General features: G+C 32.0%; 3 protein-coding genes across 4 annotated transcripts; 2 read left to right on the top strand and 1 right to left on the bottom strand.

Moving 5' to 3' along the window:
* The first annotated feature begins 341 nt into the window (after window positions 1-341).
* On the top strand, window positions 342-13,750 carry LOC115886298 (dynamin-like 120 kDa protein, mitochondrial). Of its 2 annotated transcripts, XM_030905390.1 has the most exons (19): window positions 342-526; window positions 878-1,124; window positions 1,182-1,317; window positions 1,373-1,504; window positions 1,649-1,693; window positions 1,755-1,969; window positions 2,021-2,238; window positions 4,917-5,107; window positions 5,175-5,224; window positions 5,279-5,377; window positions 5,436-5,567; window positions 5,621-5,766; window positions 5,831-5,992; window positions 7,514-7,701; window positions 9,158-9,372; window positions 12,470-12,727; window positions 12,788-13,076; window positions 13,310-13,420; window positions 13,471-13,750. In XM_030905390.1, the coding sequence occupies exons 1-19, from the start codon at window positions 498-500 to the stop codon at window positions 13,533-13,535; spliced, it is 2,928 nt and encodes a 975-aa protein (XP_030761250.1). In that variant the 5' UTR covers window positions 342-497; the 3' UTR covers window positions 13,536-13,750. The 2 variants fall into 2 exon arrangements, with proteins under 2 accessions (XP_030761250.1, XP_030761251.1); XM_030905391.1 differs by lacking the exon at window positions 1,649-1,693.
* Window positions 13,751-16,522: 2,772 nt separating this feature from the next.
* LOC115886297 (replication factor C subunit 5) lies at window positions 16,523-19,049 on the bottom strand. Its single transcript, XM_030905389.1, has 8 exons — window positions 18,902-19,049; window positions 18,789-18,853; window positions 18,603-18,730; window positions 18,378-18,540; window positions 18,164-18,323; window positions 17,895-18,106; window positions 17,761-17,838; window positions 16,523-16,765 (listed from the first exon to the last, which is right to left on the bottom strand). The coding sequence occupies exons 1-8, from the start codon at window positions 18,934-18,936 to the stop codon at window positions 16,614-16,616; spliced, it is 993 nt and encodes a 330-aa protein (XP_030761249.1). The 5' UTR covers window positions 18,937-19,049; the 3' UTR covers window positions 16,523-16,613.
* A 153-nt stretch (window positions 19,050-19,202) lies between these two features.
* Window positions 19,203-23,367, top strand: LOC115886296. Its single transcript, XM_030905388.1, has 2 exons — window positions 19,203-19,927; window positions 20,170-23,367. The coding sequence occupies exon 2, from the start codon at window positions 20,170-20,172 to the stop codon at window positions 21,442-21,444; it is 1,275 nt and encodes a 424-aa protein (XP_030761248.1). The 5' UTR covers window positions 19,203-19,927; the 3' UTR covers window positions 21,445-23,367.
* Window positions 23,368-24,345: the final 978 nt, after the last annotated feature.

Below are 24,345 nucleotides of genomic sequence, written 5' to 3'. Positions count from 1 at the left end.
CCGAATCAGGACCGAATGGGACTTTTGAGGGGTTAAATAGGAGATCATTATCTACACATTCCCGTTGAGATCGCTTGGTTACTAATTTTTTCCACCTCAACCTCCAGATTGACTGGCCTATAAGCAGAGTACGTAGATCACATAGGTAGTTTAAGTACTCTGCTATAAGTACTCTCGAACGTTACAAGTTTAAAAGACAAGAAAATAACCCACGATTTAAATTTGGCGGGAACTGTGGGTTGGAGTTGGACTTTGGAGTTGGAGAGTTGCACAGTACCTACAGCTAGACGCAAGTAAAGTAGTTCAAATAATCAACAAATAAACTTGGTAGTTCGGTTGTATCTGACCTTCAAAAAACCAAAAACTAGCGGTTATCAAACTGACATTTCAGGTAATAATTTCATTTTAATTTCTATATTTTGTGTTTAAAGGAAAATATAGAACAAAGTTAAAGTTTAGAAAATTTAATAATGATGTACTAATTAACAACACTTTAAATGGAGCATTTACTGAAAGGCAAATTTGGGTAAGTTCTCTTTTTAATTATAGGTTATGTCATCCTCTATAATATGTATTTTTTAAATTCTGAAATCAGAAAGTTTAATTATATAGGCTTTATAAATAATCAACTAATATCTATATTACGAGAACAAAATTCTACAATACGAGAAAAACAACGCCAAAAGCGTTATAATGATTTATTGGTTAATTTTTATCACCAATTGACTTATGTTTCTAGACTAGTCTGTATTTCAAATATACATAAATTCATTGAATAACAATTATATTTCTGTGTATTTGCTAGCTTATAGATAGTCGAAGTACATAATACGTTTATTTATATTTGTTAGCTCACATACATTCAATGTTGTTTCAGCCGAATAGTTATAAGTTCATATTCACATAATCCCCTCAAATATGGTCATCAGAGAAGATTTCAAAGAGGGATTGCAAGCTTATGGAGCGGTAGAGCTTTAGACAGAAGTAGACCTCTTTTCCATCAATATTACAGATATCAGAGAAGGGAATATGGCATGTTTATAGTAAGAGCTTTAAGAGGTATTCTTAAAATTAGGTACCTAGTAATAGGAGGTGCTGTAGCAGGTGGTGGAGCTTTAAATAAGGCAAGTATCGGTTTTTAGACATTTTAAGTTGGATTTCTGAATACTGGAATATTATAGAAGTATAACGATTGGAAGGATGGTTTGCCTGATTTGAAATGGCTAGATGAAGTATTACCAGATAATGATAGATGGAAAGAATGGAGGGGTAACCTGATTGATTTTAAAGATAATATTAAAAATAATATTGAAATTGGTAAGAATAAAATATTTAAATACTATAAAATTTGAAAATATTTTTGGCATTTCAGATCCAAGAATTAAATCTTTATCTGAAGCTAAATATTCACAGTTAAAAACTTGGTTTGATCAAAGATTAGATGATGCCATAGCTGCTGCAGAACAAGTAGAACAGAATGAAAAAGAAAATGGCTCTGCAAAAGGTAGTACCTATGAGTGACAATAACAAAACATGAGTACATTCCGTCTACCAAATTATTTAATGTTATATTTTAATATTTGTTACCAAAAATATTTCAAAAAATTAATCATATTTCTATTAAATGAAATTTTCTTTTTTCATCTAGGTCATGGCCCCAGCATTAAAGACGCTCTTGACAGAATGTACTCAGGTACGAAGCCCTGTATAAATTTTTCTAAAATGCTTATCACATTCTGCAATATCTCTTTTAGAAGTCAAAAATGAAATTCAGGAAAAAAGCGTTGCATATGCTAGACCTTTTGCCCGTCAAGATAGTGACGATGATAGAGTTCGCAGAGAAACTCAGCAAAGATTAAATGAAATGCAGGAAGAAATGATGCAGACCCAAATTAAATACCAAAGAGAGCTGGAAAAATTAGAGAAGGAAAATAAAGAATTGAGAAAGCAGAACCTACTTCTTAAGCAGGTAGACAGATTTGATAATAAAACTTAATTTAACTAATTGAAGCAAATTTAGGGACGTAAACCAAACATTAAAAAAATGAAACGCAGTTTGATCGACATGTACAGCGAAGTGCTGGATGAGTTGGCAGATTTTGATAGTGGCTATAATACCCAAGACCAATTACCTAGAGTTGTGGTGGTTGGAGATCAAAGCAGTGGAAAGACGTCAGTTTTAGAAATGATTGCCCAAGCGAGAATATTTCCTAGAGGAGCAGGAGAAATGATGACAAGGTATGCAATGGTCAAAAAGTATACACTTTTTCACTCATGCAAGTTTATATTGTTTTTATTTCTGTTTTATAAATAGTTCTTACATCAATAAGACATTGTTAAATTAATCTTTTTTTGCAAATGTTAAGTTAAAAAATAATGTCTATTAGTATTTTCCAAAACTTTTTTGTTAAGTTTAAAATTATTTGTTAAGTTACATTAAATGTTATGAAATTTTCATAAAAATTATTAATTTCATTCTACTTGTTCAAAATACTTGCATAAATTAACTTTATGAATTTATTTATAATATGTTCAAAACTATTAATTCTAAATCTAGACTATTGAAAGAGAGAGAGAAAATTAAGTTAAAATTTCATAATTTAATAATTATATTTTTTTATATTTTGAAAAACAATTATATTTTTTTATGTATTTTCTATTTGCTTATGTTAAAAATGAACAGAATCATGTATGCTTTATACAGTGAGAGATATACAATTTTATTCTTATAGGTAAGCAGACAAAAAAAAATTTCATATTTATATGTAACTAGCGTGTACCTGCGACTTCGTTCGCGTCGAATTAATCATTTGGAATGGTGATGATAAAGCAAAGCAAGAATTTTCATTAACATACAAACTGGATAAAATTTTCTCACATTTATATCAGCATGAGAAAAAACAATATGGCGATATTATTATATAACTTGGTAATATTTGAAGGGTAGTTTCATCTCGTTGGAAATTGACTTTCGAAAAAATGTCAAGCAGTTTAAGCAGAATCGTGGTTAATCAATTACCCAACTTTTTTGAACACCCTGTATGATTTTTTTTTAAATTTCAAAATATGTATGTAAAAAAACAAAATAAATTATGTGTGTTCAAGCGTTTTCCCGAAAGACTAACCGTTTTTTAAATAACAAATATTGTAATATTTGAGGGGGGTTTTCACCCTCTTAGAATTTTAGATTCGAGAAACCCCTCCTTTATCGAACGTCTACACACCACAGTCAATTAGTTTGCCAAAAATCAGCTTTAAACGTCAAACAGTTTAAGCAGAATCGTGATTACTCAACGGTCATATTTTATGAAACACCCTGTATAAATTTTAAAAAAATCCTAAAATATGTAAAACAACAAAATAAAATATACGTGTTTAAGAGTTTTTCCGAAAAACTCAACAGTTTTTAAGTAAAAAATATTCTAATATTTGAGGGGTGGTTTCACACCCTTAGAATTCGAGTTTCGAAAAATCCCTTCTTATCGAACCTCTACACACTAAAGTCAATCCGTTTTCCAAAAATCAGCTTTTTACGTCAATCACTTTAAAGCCCCGTTCTCAGAACTGCGTCGTGTCGACAGCGACATTGATTGACACTTCAAACGACCAATGGGAGCTGTACTAAATTTAAAATTGACAGCTGTTTGAATTTTGTACAAATCTGATTGGTTCTTTTGTCGTGTCGCTGGCGACAGTCGCAGTTCTGAGAACGGGGCTTAAGGATCGTGATTAATCAATGACAGACTTGGCAGTTTCCAAAAAAAAATATGATTGATTTAAAAAAATAAAAAATTTCCAATTTTATCATTGCAATCAAATAACTATCTACTCAACATATGTTTATTTTTGGTCAAAAATGACGTGAAATTGACTATTTCCGTTCTAAATATCTCGAGAACGGTTGCTCGTAACGATTTTTGCCAAGTGATATTTTTTACGTAAAGAGTCACGGAAATGTATATTTTTTCACTCAGTAGTTTTATACAGGTACGGACGAAAAGTTATTATTCTTCAAATGAGTTAAATCACATGTAGGTGGCGCCCTCTACAAATGGGAGTCATATTGACATCAAAATAAAATTTCTCATGTCAAATAACTCCTAGATACCAATTTTCATCCAAATATTGCTGTTACTTCTGAAATTATTAGGAAAATATCGAAATAAAAATGACTCTTCGACACCCTGTATCTCCGAAACTAAGCATTTTAGGACATACATTTATACGAACTTTTTTACTTATTTTTACTTGCAGATTATGCTGCCGAAGTTTCCGAAATACAGTTCGGACCACCCTGTATATTAGTATAGATTAAAATTTAATCATCTCACAATTATCATCTTTATTTTATTTTAAAAGATTATGACTTCCAAAAAAAGTAATGGTATATAGCATATACTTGTCCAAAAAATGTATTATAAAGAATATTTCCATAAGAGTTACTGTGTCGGTGTAAAAAATCCAGATCCATATTTAAAAAAATGTGGAGGAAGGATCTTGGAAAGGAAACCTTAGATTGAAAATCTACCAACATCAACTAGTGGATATCCAAAATCCCAATATTTGAAAAGTCCTGTTTACGGGTTTCTTTTAACATTCCTTTTATAGATCACGTAATGCCACATCGTAATAATTTCTCTATTTTATCCATGAATAACAGACGACAATTCAATCTATTAATATTTATTTATCGAATTTTAACTACAAAATAGCCCCAATTTGTTAATTTGTAAAGTCCGCGGACTTTACGGCGCAACTTTTCTCTAATTTAACTGACCCATAATTATTAACTTTCATAATAACTTTTCACGTAACAATTATGTATAAGTATCCTACTAGAGCAAAGCCTGAAGCAATCTCTAGTTTATTATAATGTTATTAGGCAATATCACATCCCCACTATGTTTATTTTCTAGGGCTCCAGTCAAAGTTACTCTCTCAGAAGGCCCTTATCACATTGCTCAATTCCGCGACTCTTCCAGAGAGTTTGATCTTACCAAAGAGAGCGATTTGGCGGATTTAAGAAAAGAAGTAGAACTCCGAATGAGAAACAGCGTAAAAGGTGGTAAAACGGTATCTAGTGAAGTGATTTCCATGACAGTTAAGGGTAATTATAGGCAACCTGATATAAATGTACTTTGTTTTATTTAATTTTTTTTAATACTAAAATATAGGTCCTGGTTTACAAAGAATGGTCCTTGTAGATTTGCCAGGTATAATTTCAGTATGTTCATGTAAAATAAAAAAAAAACAAAGATTTAACTATACGTTTTTTCAGACTCAAACAACCGACATGGCGGCTGATACTCGGGAGAGTATAAAACAGATGACTCAAGCATATATGAATAACCCAAATGCCATTATTTTATGCATACAAGTGTGTTAACTTCATCGTAATGTAATATATTTTTAATAGCGTCAGTTTTTCTTTGTAGGACGGATCTGTAGATGCTGAAAGAAGTAATGTTACAGATTTAGTTGCCACTTGCGATCCTCAGGGTAAAAGAACTATTTTTGTACTGACCAAAGTGGATATGGCAGAGGAGAATCTAGCAGATCCTAATAGAGTAGGCTATTGATTTTTGAAAATATTATTTAATTTGAATAGTTATAATTTCAGATCAGAAAAATTTTATCTGGAAAACTATTTCCCATGAAAGCCTTGGGATACTTTGCTGTGGTGACTGGACGGGGACGCAAGGATGATTCTATACAGGTTATCAAAGATTACGAAGAAAATTTCTTTAGAAGCTCCAGATTGTTCAAGTAAGTTTTTTACGTTAATGCAAGTTATAGAAAACGTTTAATATTTTGATATACACGTTTACAGAGACAGTCAGGTAAAGTCGACGCAAGTCACTACAAGAAATCTCAGCCTTGCTGTAGCGGATTGTTTTTGGAAGATGGTTAAGGAGACGGTAGAACAACAAGCAGATGCGTTTAAAGCTCGCCGATTTAATTTAGAAACGGAATGGAAAAATAATTTCCCCAGGTAAAAAATTATTTTAATCTTATCCATGACCACAATGTTAAATACTCTAAAACAGACCAAAAAAAGCGAAATTTTTTGGAACGTTAAGTGTCGGTTCTGGACCTATAAATGGTGAACATACACCTGTTTTGGCGAGGGAGTCAGCACGTTTGTTTCGCCAACTTGTCCCGGTATTCATTTTAGCGACACTTTGTTCCTATCCCCTAATAAATTAAGCAGTTTTCTACAAAGAAGATTCATCCTAGATGTGCTTTTCGTTGCCTCAAGCGCTTTCAACACGGCTTGACTATCCGAAAATATTTTTATTGTTTTCCCGTCGTATTCTACAAGCAAATGCACAATCGCGCATAGGTTTCAATAGCATATAACTCAGCATGGAAAAACGTGTGTTTTTCAAGACTGGTAGATCTCAATCTTTGGACTGCTGTAATAAATTCCATTAAATTTTCAAGTTCAACAGTTACAAACCGTTTTATTACAGTTGCATTATTTTTTTTTAATTTTTAGCTTCGTTCCAACTTCGACGAAACCCGTTTAATGTACGGTCACGGTCAAGCGCACTAGGATAAACGCGTTCCAATCGAGAAATGATCGTTTACCGTACGATTTCGTTTGCGTTCCAACCAAACTTCTGACTGTCAAAAAGCCAGTTTCGGTACCGTCATTTTTTTTTTTTCGATCCCAGGGTGAAAAGCAGAAACCGTGTGGGCCGATAAATGACTGACATGCCCAATTTAATTCTAGTCTAAACATCAAAGCTCGAATCGAACCTAACCTAGTATAATCTGTGGTAACATAAACTATTGTTTGCTATTTTTTTATATAAATTTATGAACAACGTGGGAACAACAAAAAACATCAAAGCTCGAATCGAACCTAACCTAGTATAATCTGTGGTAACATAAACTATTGTTTGCTATTTTTTTATATAAATTTATGAACAACGTGGGAACAACAAAAACAAAAAAAAACATATTTAGGCTCTGATTTAGGTTTGATGAATTTGAAACGAGGAATGACAAATGACGTATTTTAAAACGGTTCTAAACCCGTTCCAACCTGATGTTGTTTGTGTACCGAAATAGAACCGTACAAAGTCAACGCCTACGACTGTAATCAATTATAGGGGTTCCAACCATTTCGTGACGGTACGAAACCGTGGAGTTGGAACGAAGCTTTTATTCTCTGAATTTGGACAAATTTTTTCATTATCATTTCTATTAATAGTAATAAAATTGTTTGATGCCATAATGAACATTATTTAAGGCAAATACACTTGGACGATATTTGAATCGTACCAACTGATTTAAAATCGGTCGATACGATCCATGTGGCGTCCTAGTGAGACGCGCGCAGCGTCAAAGTGAATTTCATCAAAGTACACTTGGACTGTTTCAACCGGGCTTTAGAAAATACTAAACATAATGAGTGTGTGAACAAATATTGTTTGCTTTTGTTTAAATTAGAAAACGGATATATTACCCATATAATGAAACGACTCATTTACGATTTGCATTCTAGACTTCGTGAACAAGATAGAGACGAGTTGTTTGAGAGAGCGAGAGCAGAAGTTTTAGACGAAATTGTAAATTTGTCGCAAGTAAGCCCTAGAGAATGGGAAGAATGGCTATTACAGAACATATGGGAAAAAGTTTCGGGGTATGTCTTTGAGAGCATTTATATACCTGCAGCACAAACTGGCGCAACAGGTATGTATCACTTCTCTTTATTAAATAAAAGAACTACATAATATGCGTTTCGACATATGTCTAGACTTGGAGCATTCTCCGCCGGTGCTGCCACCATTGGAGAATATTGTAAACAATCGATATACAGGTTGTTAACTGGACAGTTACTTATAGGGAAACAGAATGGCAACACTGCCTATTGAGAACGCATGTACTTATAGGGTTTTCTGCCGACTCGTCCCGTCGCGTCGTCTATCGACGAGTGGACCGAGGTTGCCATATTTCAACCATAAAGCTCTTGCCTCGAGTAATAAACAAATTAACAACCTGTATACAAATACACAGGTTTAAATAGCGACTATACGAAAAATTTATTATTTAATTATCCTAAATGTGTTTGGAAGTATAATTTGTAAAAATTCTAAAAATAAAAATAATAAAGTAAATGTTTTGATATCTGCAGAAGGTCTAACTTGTATTATTCCAGTTAAAAACACTTTTTAGATGAGTGCAACTACGGTAGCGAGTAGCGAGCATAGTTTAGTCACCGGTTTTGCTAGCGGGGCATAATTGGAGCTATTTTGGCTATGACGAAATTTTTTAAAGGTACAGAATTATAATTTTAGAAGATCTAAGTTAAGATCTAGTTGATTAAAAAATGTATGAGAATTCATTTTTCCGTTTGATCAAATCGGTGTGAGAAACTATGAAGCTATAAAATGTTGTTTCAGGAGAGTTGAATATCCGGGAAAGTTAGGTTATTGAATGTTATTACACCTAACAACGCCCTAATTACACTCTCCTTTACGCGTTAACATTTGTTTGGTAATTTTATTAACATTACAAATTGTGACAACACAACACGACGGCTAGTTCGAATTTTTTTTCACTTATTTTTTACTACCCGAAACAGCGTTACATCACACAAACCTCGTACCTGAGTGTTTTATAGTTTCAATAACTGCACTAGCAAAAAATCAAAATACTTAAATATTATGACAAAACCACGATTTCAATATTATTTTAATGCGATCAATATGACGCTGACGGCGGCGTGAACTATATATTGATAATTTCATATTTTTTCCGTTGAAGCGCTGCGGTCAGAATTTGTTGAAATCAACTGAAATGCACCAAGCCTACATATTTAAAAAAATGCAATGGCTAATCAACCGCCAACATGGCAAAATGCTATGTTCCCCTTGACAAAAATCGAGATTAATTTCTTTTTGTATGTTTATCCACACATTGTTGTTCTTATAAAATCTGCAGAACTAATTTTAAATGTTATAATTATTTAGTTATGAAGATACGAAAAAAAAAATCGATTTTTTTCAAGCTGAACATATCATTTTGCCGTGTGTCCGCCAGCGGTAATTTAGCCAGTTCGTTAAAAAAATCATATAGGAAATCAACAAGTAATTGACACTTTCAATAATAAATTAATATTTGATTGTATTGTGTTCTTTCATTTTAGAGACTTTCAACACCTCTGTAGATATCAAACTTCGCCAATGGGCCGAATCTACTCTTCCATCACAATCAGTGGAATCAGGATGGGAAAGCCTGAAATCTGAGTTTGAGAGGTTTATGCAGAAAGCCTCGAAGGCTCCCGAGCACGACGGCATTTTCGATCAATTGAAGCAGGCTGTGGTTAATGAAGCTATGACTAGACATAAATGGGAGGATAAGGTGAGAATTGAACCATTTGACATTTCTAACATTCTATAACTAACCTAACCAATTGGTTAGTAACATAACCTAACCTATTGACCCATTTGACATTTCACCTCCTCCTCCTCCTCCTTCCTATTACTCTAAGAGTATGGTGGTATTATGTTATCGCATTTATTGTGTCTCTCCATGTTGTTCTGTCTTGCGCAGCAGTACTGGCTTCGTGCAGACTATGACCTATTATCGTCTTCATTTGATCCACCCAACGGTTTGGAGATCTCCCTCTAGGACGTTCCCCGTTCACTTTTCCCTCCACAATTAGTTTTTCTTTATCATTGGTGTTCCTGGATATATGTCCAAAGTATCTTAAATATGCTTGATTTATTGATATCGACAGTCTAGATTTGATATTCAGTTGTTTGAGAATTGAAATGTTTGTACGGTGAGCTGTGTACGGTATTCGCAGCGTCCGTGTATAACATCACATTTCAAAACCTTCGATTTTACGTCTCATTGCCAACTTCAGTGTCCAGTCTCTGAGGCGTAAGTGGCAATGGGGAAAATTAGGGCTCTTAGTAGTCTGAGTTTGTTGCTAATTGAAATGGCTGAATTTTTCCATATTTTATTGAGTTTGGTCATGGGATTACGCGCTATACACAGTCTTCTCTTGATTTGTGCATCACATCCTCCTTTGTTTGATATCAGGGAACCGAGGTATATTGATCTGATATTGATCTACAACTTCAAAACCTGCTATTTCTGTTGTATTCGTGGGTTTTCGATCCATAATCATTAATTTTGTTTTTCTTTTATTTTATTTTAACCCATATCTCGCTCACCACCTCTAATTTGTGCATAATGGATTTTAATTCATTAGCGAAGGATGCGAATATAAGTGTATCATCTCTGTACCTTAAATTCGAACTTTTCTCTTTTTGGGGGGATATTTTAACTTCTTAACAATAAAACCAATATAACAAGCATCTTTTATTATATTACCAGGTCAAATAAACAGTAACAGTTTCAACTGTTATTATTATTAAATATAGACGATAACAGTTTGGCTTAGAAGCAGTCTATATGGACAAATATTCAAATATTTTTTCTGTGATAACAGTTTCATTATCCATTATAATGTTATAATAATCGTTCATATTCAGTTAAAATAGAGGAATACAAGGGGAAAGGCGGGAATAGAATTTTAAGTGCGCTTCCCGCCACGCATCATCGAAGCGCTATATCCTTATTTCTTTCCTTGTATATGGATTTTAACCTAACCTAACCTAACAGATCTATTGTGTCCCCCCGGCCCCATTCTTAAGTTTTTGACAAAAGTCAGTACGTGAGAGGGTTTTACAGATGTTAGTTCTCCATCTCCGACATCAGTCATACCAAAGTGTATGGCATGAATGGTTGTTGTCTCAGCGCCCTCAGCGATTAGTAAGGTCCGACCTCGAGACCTCGGTCTCGGTCTCAGATTTTCGGCTAAAATTCAGGCCGAGATATCGGTATCGTTCTCGGCATAAAAAGGCCGAGATTAATGGCCCTGGCCACGGCCGAGACTGCTCACGATAGTCAATTTAGCTTTTTTTGAGCGTATCGCTCCACCTATCGATGCGTGGATGAATGAAATACTCGTCTGAAGTCGAAAAAAAAAGAATGGATTATATCTGATCCATATATTATCTGATCGAATCAAGAAGGGGATTTCCCGGACGGCTGAAGAATTGCCTTCGTATTTCTATGCGTAAACAATGAACGTGTTAGTGCCTTATTAATGCAAGTTTTATAAATTTAACAGAATTGCGTTTTTATATGAATTACGTATAACACAATTTATTTAAACTATTTTCAAGTCTGGCTCTGTTTTTTTATTATTTAATATATTCATCGTTACAATATTGTTAAGCTTTCAAACTTAACAGTGACGTGGGTTGAATACGGAAAATCAAATGCAATAAAATAATAAAAAATAATATAAATAAAATGTAATATAAACAATCAAATAATTTCCCCGGAAGATGGATTGGAAATGGTATAATGGCTAGCAGTATAATGGCTAGCGAGGTACTTGGACCGTCTGATGACGTCAAGTAATTCGACAGGTCCAAATTTTACAAAAAAGTGAAATCAACACATCTCGGCAATTACAATAAAGAGTACAAAATGCATTCAGAAGTATAAGAAGATCTATTGAAAAGCTATAAATAAAATTGAACGAAAAATAAATTTCTGCAATAGGGAGGGTAGTAACCCTTTCGAACATATAGACTATGTAAAGCATTAGAAACTAGTTTATAGAAGTTAATTTATTTATAATAACTACGATTAATATTATGCAAATTATTAGATCGTACACTGAGAATTTCAAATTCACAATAAGAAAAGTTAAAAATAATATCTTTAAATTGTTGATCTGGATATTATTTATTTGAATCTTTCAATTGGCTCAATTTTCCTTATTTAATGTTAATTAGCCCTGATCAATATCGTTGCGATGAATATAATCAGATTAAATAATTTAAAAAACAGAGTCGGACTTGAAATTTTTTTAAATAATAATTAAATAGTTTTGTTGCTGTTAAGGTACCCAAAACAAAAAAAAGTATAAATTGTGGCATACCATTGTACTCAGGAGACTGAGTTCTTTCAAAATCTGAAATCAAAAATGCAGCTCCGTATTTAAAAAAATTAAGTTGGCCTCTGTATCTTACAAATTATCAGCTAATTTGAAAATCTAAAAATACTATCAGGTAGCCCTAATAAAGTGGCTATGAGAATGTGCAATTAGTTTTTTGATTTTCTAAAAAGTAACGACAAGAAAAAATAAAATTAGTTTTCAAAAAAATCCGTTTTTTCCAAAAAACTCAGCAATCAAATCAATTAAAAATTGAAATTTTTAAAACTTTTGATGGCATCTTGGTGAACAGCCCAAGGCGCAACTTTGCCCCAATTAAACCATCTTCGTATCTATTACGGTTTCCGAGATACCAATGCTCGTACCTCGAATTTGTAGCACCCTGTATATGCTTGTCCCGTTAAAATTATTTGTTTAAATAGTTATAACTTATTTTCCATAGTCGCGAATATTTACAATTGTTTTTATTCTGAATAGGCCTCAGATATGCTACGCGTAATACAGTTGAACACTTTAGAAGACCGCACAATCGGAGATAAAAGAGATTGGGACCAAGCAGTTAAATTCCTAGAAGCCAGTTTAAAGGAGAAATTGAAAGAAAGCGAGTTATCATTAAAGAACTTATTAGGGCCTTCTGCCAAGGAAAGGTGGCTTTATTGGAGGTATCAAACAGATGTAGAAGCCAAAAGAAATCAAGTGAAAGCAGAACTTGATAGAATTATTTATTCAAATGAGGTAAATCGTGTTCTTTTATAAATAATTATTTATATATTCACTATGTAATATGTATAACAGAAACATCCACCAATTTTATCCTATGATGAACTAACGACAATACGAAACAACTTGCAACACAGCAATGTAGAAGTGGACAACGAATTTGTGAGGGAAGTATGGGATGCTGTGTATAGAAGACATTTCTTGAACAAGGCACTTGGAAGAGCGTACGACTGCAAAAAAGCGTTTTATTTGTATCGTCAACAAATGGACGTCGATTGTGCTGACGTAGTACTATTCCACAGGATACAACAAATGATGAAAGTAACAGCTAATGCTTTAAGACAACAAATAACAAATAGAGAAGGTCAGTGTAATTTTTAAATGGTCTAGTTTAAAATTTGAGAAAAAAATATTTTTTGGAAATAGATTTCTGTGTCTGGGAAAGTTCTATCCTTTTTCAATCTTTCTATAATTATTAGTGTTAATTTTTGACAAGATTTACGTCAATTTTTAGTAAATGACGTCTAGAGATTGACCGTGTCAAAATTATCAATTTTCATTCCCCAGCCGATATATGATATAATTTGATTTTTTCAGCAAGAAGATTGGATAAAGAAATTAAAGAAGTTCTAGATGATTACAGTCAAGATCAAGACAAAAAAGTTCAACTGTTAACTGGTAGAAGAGTAACACTAGCTGAGGAACTAAGTATGTATTTAATGACAGTTATGATAAATATTAATTTAATATCTTTATAGAACGAGTTCGACAGATACAAGAGAAGTTAGAGGAATTCATACAAGCATTGAACAAAGAAAAATAAGAATTCTAGTCCCGTTTTACTTACGCTATAAGTCCCAATTTTATTTTGTTGGTTAAATGCTTAATTAAACTTTATTTTCCTTTTTTTTTTTTTCGTCACAGATATTTTTTTTATTTCCTATTTCAATGTATGTGGAAAGAGTTTTTATTAGCCCAAGTGATTATTGTTATAAAATTACAATTTGTACTGTTACAAAAATAAATGTGCAAAAACGATTTTAATTTCTTTGTAATTGAATAACTATTTAGTCAACATGTTTAATGTATGTCAACGATGACAGGTATTGATAATTTCGATTTAAAATATCTCGAGAACTATTAAGCTTGATTTTCATGCATCCGTTATACGTTGATACGATGGTCCGACGGTGCTCTGATTGGTCATAGCGTTTTCGCGCCACTTTTCATCCATAAATATTTTACTTCAGCCCGCCAACGGATCCGTTCATAGGATAACGGACGTTTTGACAAATTTAATCTAACCTTAATAAAAATATAAGTAAAATAGCAAAATAGTTATGGAAACGAAAATATAAAATAACACCAACGTATATCCGATAAACGGAGGCATGAAAATGCAATAAATTTAAAAACGTGCGTTATTTTCTAATCAATCAAAGTCTTTAAATTCTACCAATAAAAGTTATATCGTATCAACGTATCGTCGGACAACGGATGCATGAAAATCAAGCTTTTGCCGGAGTCTCATGCATCCGAAATCCGATGACACGACGATCCGACGGTGCTCCTATTGGTCGAAATATTTTGACACCAATTTTTATTCGATATTTTTAACTAATCGTCCGACGTCGTTTAAAGTTAAATTTTGTTTAACTTTTGTACGATATCGTGTGTTTTTTAACCTCACTTTGAAAATATTGGTTTTTAAAATCAAGTTTAGTGGGAAGTGGGCAACTTCGGGATATTTGGCGAGGAAGTTATTTTTTTAAGTGTTTCTCCAATAATACATGGAATAATACATAATAATAATACATAGGAATGACAGGTCTAAATGTCAAAACTGTCAAATTTCGGAACGAACTTTCGGATGTATGTGACAGGCTTTTATTATTTCACACGATAACTTTAAATTTCGGATGTCGTATCATCGGATTTCGGATGCATGAGACTCCGGCTTTCTCGTAGCGATTTTTCCCAAGAGACCTTTTTACCTAAAAAGTGTCATAAATGTTATTATTTTACTCAGTAGTTTTATACAGGTACGGACCAAAAAGATATTACTCTTCAAACCAGTTAAAAATTATGTAGGTGGCGCCCTCTACAAGTAGGAGCCATATTGAAAACATTAAAACTTCTATACCCTGTATCTCCGAAATTAAACATTTTAGGATATACATTTATACGAACTTTTTTACTTATTTTTATCTGCAGAATATGTTGCCGAAGTTTCTGGAATACAGTTGGGACCACCCTGTATAATATACAAAATGACAGGGGTCATCTTCATTTCCAAGCCATCTCTAACGCAGTTTTTTTTCGATCCTACGTGCTTGGAGTATATAATCCAGTTGATTTTTAAAATTTCAACAGCATCGCTCGGTACGGGAAAAATCAGAACTTTTCGGCTCTGTATTTCACACAGTCGCGATTACTATTATTGTTATTTATTTGAAATAATATTGAAATCGTGGCTTTGTCACATTTAAGTATTTTAAGTTTTACTAGTGCAGTTATTGAAACTATACCGGGTGCGTCTGAAAAGTGGTTCACCCCTATAACTTTTTTATTTTTTTTTCAGGCAAAGAAAACGAGATTTAATAGTTAGTATATGACGTAAAATAGGACTGATTGACGTATTCAATTATTTTTGGTCACTTCCCGTTTTACCGGAAATTACTACAACTTTTGATTTATAAATGGCACCCTAGGTATATTTCTACTTTATTTGATAGAAAATGACACTTTGGATACCATGACATATCATATGTCAACTTTTGACATTTTCGCATATGGTTTATTTGAACTTGTGACATGCGGTTCGTAACGACAACTTGACTCGAGATACCAACTGTGTGGTATCAAATTATTCGTAAAAAAAATCTTTTTCTTAATATACTAATGAGACACCCTCGTTCCACTTGACAAAATTGAAGTATGATTAAAAATACGATTTAGGCATCTTTTAACCGGCCATAACAAGACACGAAAAACATTAGACAAACAAAACCATTTTTCCAACGCTCATTGATTAAAAGTTAGTGTTTTTAGCACGCATATTTTTTTCAAACGTTGACATTGTGCGCGTTCAGGGAACACAGCGGCTGACCGACCGCTGAGTATTTTGCTCAGCGGCTGACTGTGTTTGCGTGTAAAAAGTGACCGTTTAGGGAAACCGCTTACTCAGCCACTCAGCCGCTGACCGTCCCTGAACGCGCCCAATGGTATGTCATTCTATTCAGACTGTCATTTTCTATCGAAAAAAAAATACCGCGAGGGTGCCATTTAAAAATCAAAAGTTGTAGTCATTTCTGGTGAAACAGGAAATCATCAAAAACAATTGAATTCTTCAATCAATCCTAATTAATCCTTAAACAATAAAAAAGTTATAGGGGGTGCGCGCCACTTTCGAGACGCACCCGGTACATCTTTAATTCTTAGGTACGAAGTTTTTGTGATGTAACGACGCTGTTTCGGGTAGTAAAAATTAAGTGAAAAATATCCCAAACTGAGCGACGCGTTATGTTGTTACAATTTCAGATGATAATAAGATCGCCGAAAAAATGTAGTGAACACGATCATAACTGATCATAATTGCGTGGTTGTTGGGTATTGTATTGTATTTACTAAGGGTGGGTCTCAGCTGGGACTGCGGGAGACTATTGCGGTTCAGTACTATAAGCTCTTATTAAATAAAAAAAGATTGTTAAATTTCACCCTCAAGACCCAACTTTTTAACATAGGCTGTTATGTTTCGAGGGTGATACGTCTATGGTATGTCTAAAATTAAAAAAAAAAACTAAAAAAATGTTTTAAATTTATGTATTAAAATATATTCAAATAAAAAAATACCTATTGGACTTAAAAAATAAATTTTACACAATTAAGAATATAAATACAATCACTGGTCACTGGTGACGGAACTTCTAACCAATTGAAATGCTGATATTAAACCAGTTAACTGAATGTTTTCATTAGCTCCACGTGAAAGTCTATACTCTATATCTGCCATTTTATCTAACAGTTTGGCCATTACTTCAAATGGAAATTCAACTGGAAATAAAAGAATAAAAATCGTATAAGGTGCGCTACCTTTGTCGTTATATTTTGTAAAATTGCGGGATCTAATATATCAATAAGAAATTACATATAAAAAGTATAAAAAGTGTGGCACACCATTGTACTCAGGGGACCGAGTTCTTTCAAAACCGGAAATAAAAAATGCAGGTCCGTATTTAAAAAAATTAAGTTGGCCTCTGTATCTTACAAATTATTAGCTAATTCGAAAATCTAAAAATACTACCAGATAGCCCTAATAAAGTGGCTATGAGATTGTGGAATTAGTTTTTTGATTTTCTTAAAAGTAACGACAGGAAAAAAATTAATTTTCAAAAAAATCCGTTTTTTCCAAAAAACTCAGTAATCCTTGAAATTTTTAAAACCTTTTTGATGGCATGTTGGTGAACATCCCAAATCGCAACTTTGCCCCAATTTAACCATGTTCATATTTATTGCGGTTACCGAGATACTGTAGCATAATTAATAAAATATGTTGGAAATATTAAATATAATACATTAATTTAATATAATAGTAAAACAGGTTTCTGGATCTTAACATTAGGTTTCTTATAAACTAATATATAGATGGCCCTGGTAGTTCAATTTATAAATTTCGCTTTTTTGCAATAATGGAATTCGGGTGATCGCCATTTTATTTATACCGCTACAAGTGTTAACAGCCTTTGGTTTTTGACTTATTACCAAATATATTATATTCTTATTATTTTGGGGTATAAACCTGGTATTAGGTAAGAAATTGATTTACAACCCTTAACTCGGTTACCTATTAATTATAATTTATTTTAGAACTTTGTAGAACTTTTACTAAACCACACTTACAACCATCAGCGTGGAAAATAAAAAAGATAATATTTCCTGCAGTAGTTGTTTTATTGACCAGTCTTCAGAACCTTACGTTACAATACCAATGCTCGTACCTCGAATTTGTAGCATCCTGCATATTATGACATTAACTTACAAATACTTACTTCTATGAACAAACTTATGGACTTCTGTTAGTATATCTGCTAGAGCCAATCCCTTTAATTTTTTTAATTCTTGAATATCTAAAACAATTTTTTCATAAGTAATTTTATAAAATATAAAATGTAACAGTAGATACTTTTATAACATATATCTGTATCTTCGGTGAGCAGCCAATTTAATATATTTTCTATATCACTTCTTAAAGGGTGACCTATACATGTATACACAGTGTCTTCAGTGACATCTTTAAAGGCAAACCAAGTACTTTGCAACACATTCAAGGTTTTTCTCATGTCTCCATTTCCTAATTTTAGAAGGGCCTGTTTTCCATCATCTGAGATTTTAACACTAAAATTATAATATAAATAAAAATATCTTTGTGAATATTATCACAAGTAAATGTACCTTTCCTGCTCACAAATGTAATCTAATCTTGGTAAAATTTGTTCAGGTGATAATGGGCCAAAACGAAATCTAGTACAACGTGATTGCAATGCTGGTATTATTTTATTTAAATAATTAGATAAGATGCAGAATCTGATATTATCAGTGTACTTTTCTATAACTGAAATAACCATAGTTAATCAAAATGATAATTGTAAATACACTAAAAACCTACTCCTTCTTAATGCATTCTGTGCATCTAGGGTCATAGCATCTGCTTCATCTAATATAATCAACTTAAACCCACTTTTAAAAATCGTTCTGGTGCTAGCAAAAGTTAATATAGGACCTCGAACAATACCTATTCCTCTATCATCAGAGGCATTTAATTCCAAAACCTACTCATAAAATGAACAACGGATTAATATTAGACTATTTGCGTTTCGCATTTTCTAATTACCATAGATGGAAATTGAGCTGGAGTGTACAACTGCCTTGCACAAGCTAATATTGTACTAGTTTTTCCTGTACCTGGAGGGCCATAAAAAAGTAAATGAGGTACTTGATCTTCTTTGATGAATTTTGATACTGCAAAACATTATTTAAAGAAATAATAAATGTATATTAAACTACAAGGTATACACACTCGTTCTAATAATTCCTTCATGGGATATTAAATCATTCAAAGTACTTGGCCGGTACTTTTCAACCCTTAAATAAATTGATTAATAAATTGTTTCTAAAAGTTTAAATACTTACCATGGCAAATTTATACTTTTTTCTTGCTGTACCATCTTATAATTCAATATTGTTATTCGTTTATACAATGCAAATATATGAAAACGTGATGAAAACCTAACTTTATGAAATAAATAAGACAAATTTGATTCAAATTTAGAAATTTAAATACCTACCAGCTGGGAAGATGAATTGTGATTGACAATTTTGATGTGTTAAAAGGCGGGAAATTTTCTAAACCTATTTAATGGTAGGCAACTAGTAATGCCTCATTTTAATAAAATTAACATTGGCGATCTAGTAGTAGCCCTAATATTATAAAAATGTATTTATTTTTATTTCATTGTAAATTCTATCGATTCTTGCAGATATGAACAACGTCATTACTTAACTTTTACACAAAACTTGAGTTAATTATTCTTTAGTCATTGGAAATTTTAAAGTTGCATACCTTCATCTGTCACTATAGACTTCTGTCACTTTGTCACTTTCAAAAAAAATGTTTTGATCTTGTTTTGATTAATGATAATTTATAATTTCCTATTTTTGAATATATTTTTTTTTTATAAAATTGAAGATTGCAGCAGAGATTGCAGTGAAGTATTTATGCTTATGTGATATCTTATTCCTAAGTATTTAATAGAAAATTAAATAGTTTCGGAAATAATATCACCGATTTTTTGAACGCCTCTGCTCTTATCATTTGAAATAGCTACTGGCAGAGAACTGGCAATATTTTTATTGCCGTAATCCTATTTTTAGTTTTTCGTAGTACTGCAGCACGGTAAAAAGTGCAGAAATCGAACCATACCAGTTATATATAAGCAACTACTAGGTACTGCTTTATCCATTCAAGTTTTACAGATGTTTAAATACCGACCTTGGCTTTGCTCTAAGGCTTAGTTCAAGGATACACATGATTAATAACAAACCTGTATAATAATTATCGTTGGATAAAGCGTCTTACGAATATGTGAATTAAATCATTCTCGTTCACGGGCAGTTAGCATCTTCATGTTTTGGAATATTCTTAATTGATTTAAGAAGGTATGTGCATCTATATTTGATTCTGTATATTAACATAGTTTAACATGGTACCTATAATTAAATACCTGAGCTTATAATGTATTAAATATATTATTCATGCAAGCAGATATTTAAATAATTAGTGATATATCTACCCATGTTTACTATTATGTCACAAAAAGTATACTGGAATGAGTAGGCGTGAAGCTAAATAAAATAAATATAAATATCTATATATTTATTAAATTAAATTTTTATTTTAGATGAATTCTGCTAAGAGAATGTATGGTTTGGAAACTTTCTTCAGAAACCAAAAATTTGTTGATTGTACTTTTGTAATCAATAATAAAGAAGTAAGAGCTCACAAATTGGTGTTGGCCAGCAGAAGTTTGGTGTTTGAAAAAATGCTATATGGTGATTTAGCCTCTGACATAATTACTTTAGATGATGTACAATTAGAAGATTTCAATAGGATGCTAGAGTATATTTATACTGACCAAATTTTACTGAAATCAATTAATAATGCCTGGACAATGTTGTATCTGGCAAGAAAATATCTCTTAGATGATTTGACTGAAGAATGTGTGAATTACATTTCAGACAATTTAACTTTAAGGAACTTAGTCCTTAGCTACGAATATTCAGAGCTGTATAACATAACGCAGTTAAGAAATCGATGTTTGGCCGATATTGTCAGTTCATTTAGTGGTCTCTTTGTTGCTGATTATCACATGAAGTCTTCGACTTTACGCACCTTACTGGTAAAAGATTTAGGAATGCCAAAGGTTGATTTAATGCTCAAAATTATCGACTGGACAATCACCGAATGTGATCTTCAAGATGTAACACCAACTCCAGAAATTATAACTGATATTCTTCGTCAAGAGGATCTTTTACCATTTTTCAACAAGAAATGGTTGTTGGACTTAACATGTGAATATTGTAGTGACAGTGTTTTAGTGTGTCAGTGTTTTGGAGATCTCATTCATAACACACTAGTTCATCTTTCTGGTGAAATCAATTGGGAGGAGGAATCCCATAGTCTTCCAAGGATAGTAAAACCGCATCCTCACTTATGCAAATCCAAAAAAGTGTTCAAAATTGCATGCCGTATAGATCTGAGAGAAGGTGAGGAATTTTCTTCCGAAATAGTTGTAGACACCACACTAGTTGTATCTGGTCTAGTAATTTGTTCTGAAATGAAGTGCTCCTCTGATTCTACCGATACATATAAGGGTACTGTGATGGTACGTTTTGTTGAACAGAATTCAAAGAAAAATTTATCAAGACCAACAATAGTGCGTGATGTTTTTACCTATGACTCGCAAGTTTATATTCCATTAAGATATGCAGTAGTACTATTTCCAGGTAAGGTTTATAATATTCGAGTGTCTTACAAAAATTATATGCAAGCACACTCTAGTATAGTTTGTAGTTATATGAGTGATAAGTTGGAAAGTACGAAACCAGACTGCTCTATGTTTTTCTTTGATTGGAGAGGAAGTATTATTAGAGGTGTAACATTTTATCCCCTCTAAGTCTATTTTAAGTATCGAAAACTAAATTTTCTGTGATGCCTTAGAAAACTATTTTTTTCCTTAGTAGTTTCCAATCTGTAAATAAGTGCAATATTTATTCAGAAACAATTTATTTTGTTGAATGAGTATTAATCATTTATTGTTATAGGATTTTTTACCCTGAATTCTTAAAATGTTATTAAATGTTGGATTAATTTGAATAAAAATTTAATTAAACTGTAAAGATCTAAAATTGTCTTTTGATGATTTATAGAAAGTATCTTGATCTGCCATAGGTTGATTTTATCTCTACCAATATATCTATATTGGCAGAGTAAGTGGATATTGGTACAATATAAATAAACTACCTACTTGTGATGAGTGACTCAAGTTGAAGGATTCAAGGGAAAACATGATAAGCACCAATTTCTTAATTTCAGGGTTTTACAATATTATAGTAGGTCTAACTGGTCTCTACAAAATGTATAAACTCTGCAGGGTAATAAACTGTTAAATCCTATAACATATGCCTAGTAAAAATATACCATACAGGCATGGGCGGATACAGGAATTTACTTTAAGGGGGGGGGGGCAAATAAACAGTAATGTAGAATATGCTTTTATGGCCCAATTTTTAACCCAAAAGCATAATATTTAACCCATAAAAATTTATAGATTTTAGGAGGAACCGGGGCCATATGGACCCCCCTTCTGTATCTGCCACTGTATACAGTGAAAGAACCTGCTAACCACCACCCGTCCAGTACTCTTTTTTACAAAATTAGTAAAATGGGGCTTATCATATTTTCCTCTCAGTTATTAAGTATTGGGGAAAACAGTTATACTCATTTTGATCCTATTTTATAATTTACTTATCTTTATCAAACTAAAAATTATATTAAATTAAGCAAATGTCAAATGAAAATTCTATATTAAAAGTATGTATACATTTTTTATTGAATTTATTCTGGTTCTTTTGTTATTTATATTTTAATAAAGAAATTAAAAAATCAATTGTTGCAAAATTCATGAAATAGTAAATATCGCGATATTGTATTATATATAGAAATATGTCCGTATACATAATAATAATATCGTCCCATTGCTGCCAAAAGTCACTAACTTACTTTTTATTACTTCCGAGAAAAACGCGTCTAAAGATGAATTGCATTGCATAAAAATGTTATAGTTAGTAACTATTCGGTATTAAAATACAACATAAATAGCCAGAAATGGTAGTTAATGACTTTTTCAATCGATTCTCCCCTTCAAAATACAGTTAGTGATTTAATTTTCAGGTTCGGAAAAATGTTAGTGACTTTTGGCAGCAATAGGACGATATAATGTGTACATATAAATAATCTGTAATCTTCATTATTTTGTAAACAAAATATTAAATGTCATTGCTATTTTGCCTGGTTTCTTTTAGGGATATACGAAAATATTCTGGTATAAAAGACCCACTTTTTCTATCATTATCAGCATATTATCAGTCTTCAAAACATTTTATCTGTAGTATTTATTAGTAGTTTATTATTGTACCTATTTGTTTATAGTGATCCTCATCTGTATTCTTTCTCATGATAATATTTAAAATATTTGTTAAAAAATACATTGGCCTAATTGCTGTGCAATGGGCAGTGCAAAATCATTAAATAATATAAAAAATAATAATTTGTTTAAAATTAAGAATTGATAATTATTTAAAAAATTAAAACAGGCTTTTTCAAATCTTGTGGAAGTGTGTTTTACTTTAATAAGTAATTAAAAAATCATCAAAATCCAGTTTTTCATATAAACTTTAAGTTACTAAGTTTTGTGGTACTTTTCTAGTTTTGTTGCTTTTAATATAGGGTGAGTCTTAAAAAAGTGCAAATATTAGGGGTAGTATATACCCCAGAAATACGATTATGAGATATTTTTCGCAAAAAAAAATTTGGGATTTTTTTAGTTATTAGTTAAAAACATATTTTGGTGATATGGCTACATAGGCAGTAGATTAAATTTATAAGAAAGAAAACCCAGAAAAGATCCAATGGTTCTCAAAATTTAAGCAAAAAATCTTTTTTTTTTGGAAATTTTCGAAGTAAAGTAAACTCGATTGTTTTAGACTTATTTGAAAAACGGTAAAGAGGAAATATGTTTCTTTTATCGAGATCAATCAGCCTTGAAAATATTTGCACTTATTTAAAACTCACCCTGTAGATAGAAGGTGGGAATATGTCAGTGTTTTTGTTAGGTTTTTTTGAGAATATACTATATAAAATACAGAATGACAACATTTTTAGGTATTTAATCCAAATAAATCAATGTTAAATTAAATTATTAAATATACTATATAAAATACAGAATGACAACATTTTTAGGTATTTAATCCAAATAAATCAATGTTAAATTAAATTATTAAATATACCATTTGTGTTGTACCTATTAGCTTACTTTTATGATATAGTTGTAATGAATACAATTGATTATTTGATTGCTAAAATCATTATTTCGAGATAAACAACATTTTTTGTTACATAACCAATGTATGAGAACGGGCGGTGTCTCTTGAGAATTTTTGTTCAATACAATTAATAGCCGTGGCTTAGCGCTTTATAGTATATTATGTGTTTGTTATGGACCTTATAGTCTAAGAGCTAGCAACGTTTTCGAGAAAGTATTTTAAGACGTCTGGCTCTTTGATATATCTTTTACTATGCTCTCTGGAACAGCATGCGGCTCGTCTTGGTGCCGATACCCGTTGCGTTCACTACTGCGCATTGGAAGAAGATCCTATATTTTTTATTAATTTAGTCCTATAAATTCTAGTATTGAATATAAATCGAACATGTCTCTATAGCGCAGTGCGTAGAGTTTCCGACCACGAACCGATGATTCAGAGTTCGAATCCGGGTCAGGTCAAAGACTTTTTTATTT

The sequence above is a fragment of the Sitophilus oryzae genome, unplaced genomic scaffold (genome assembly GCF_002938485.1).
Source record: "Sitophilus oryzae breed Bouriz unplaced genomic scaffold, Soryzae_2.0 scaffold_482_pilon_pilon, whole genome shotgun sequence".
In the NCBI taxonomy this organism is placed as follows: domain Eukaryota; kingdom Metazoa; phylum Arthropoda; class Insecta; order Coleoptera; family Curculionidae; genus Sitophilus; species Sitophilus oryzae.
The sequence above is the reverse complement of the archived record's forward strand: the minus strand, read 5'-3'. Positions and strand labels throughout refer to the sequence as shown.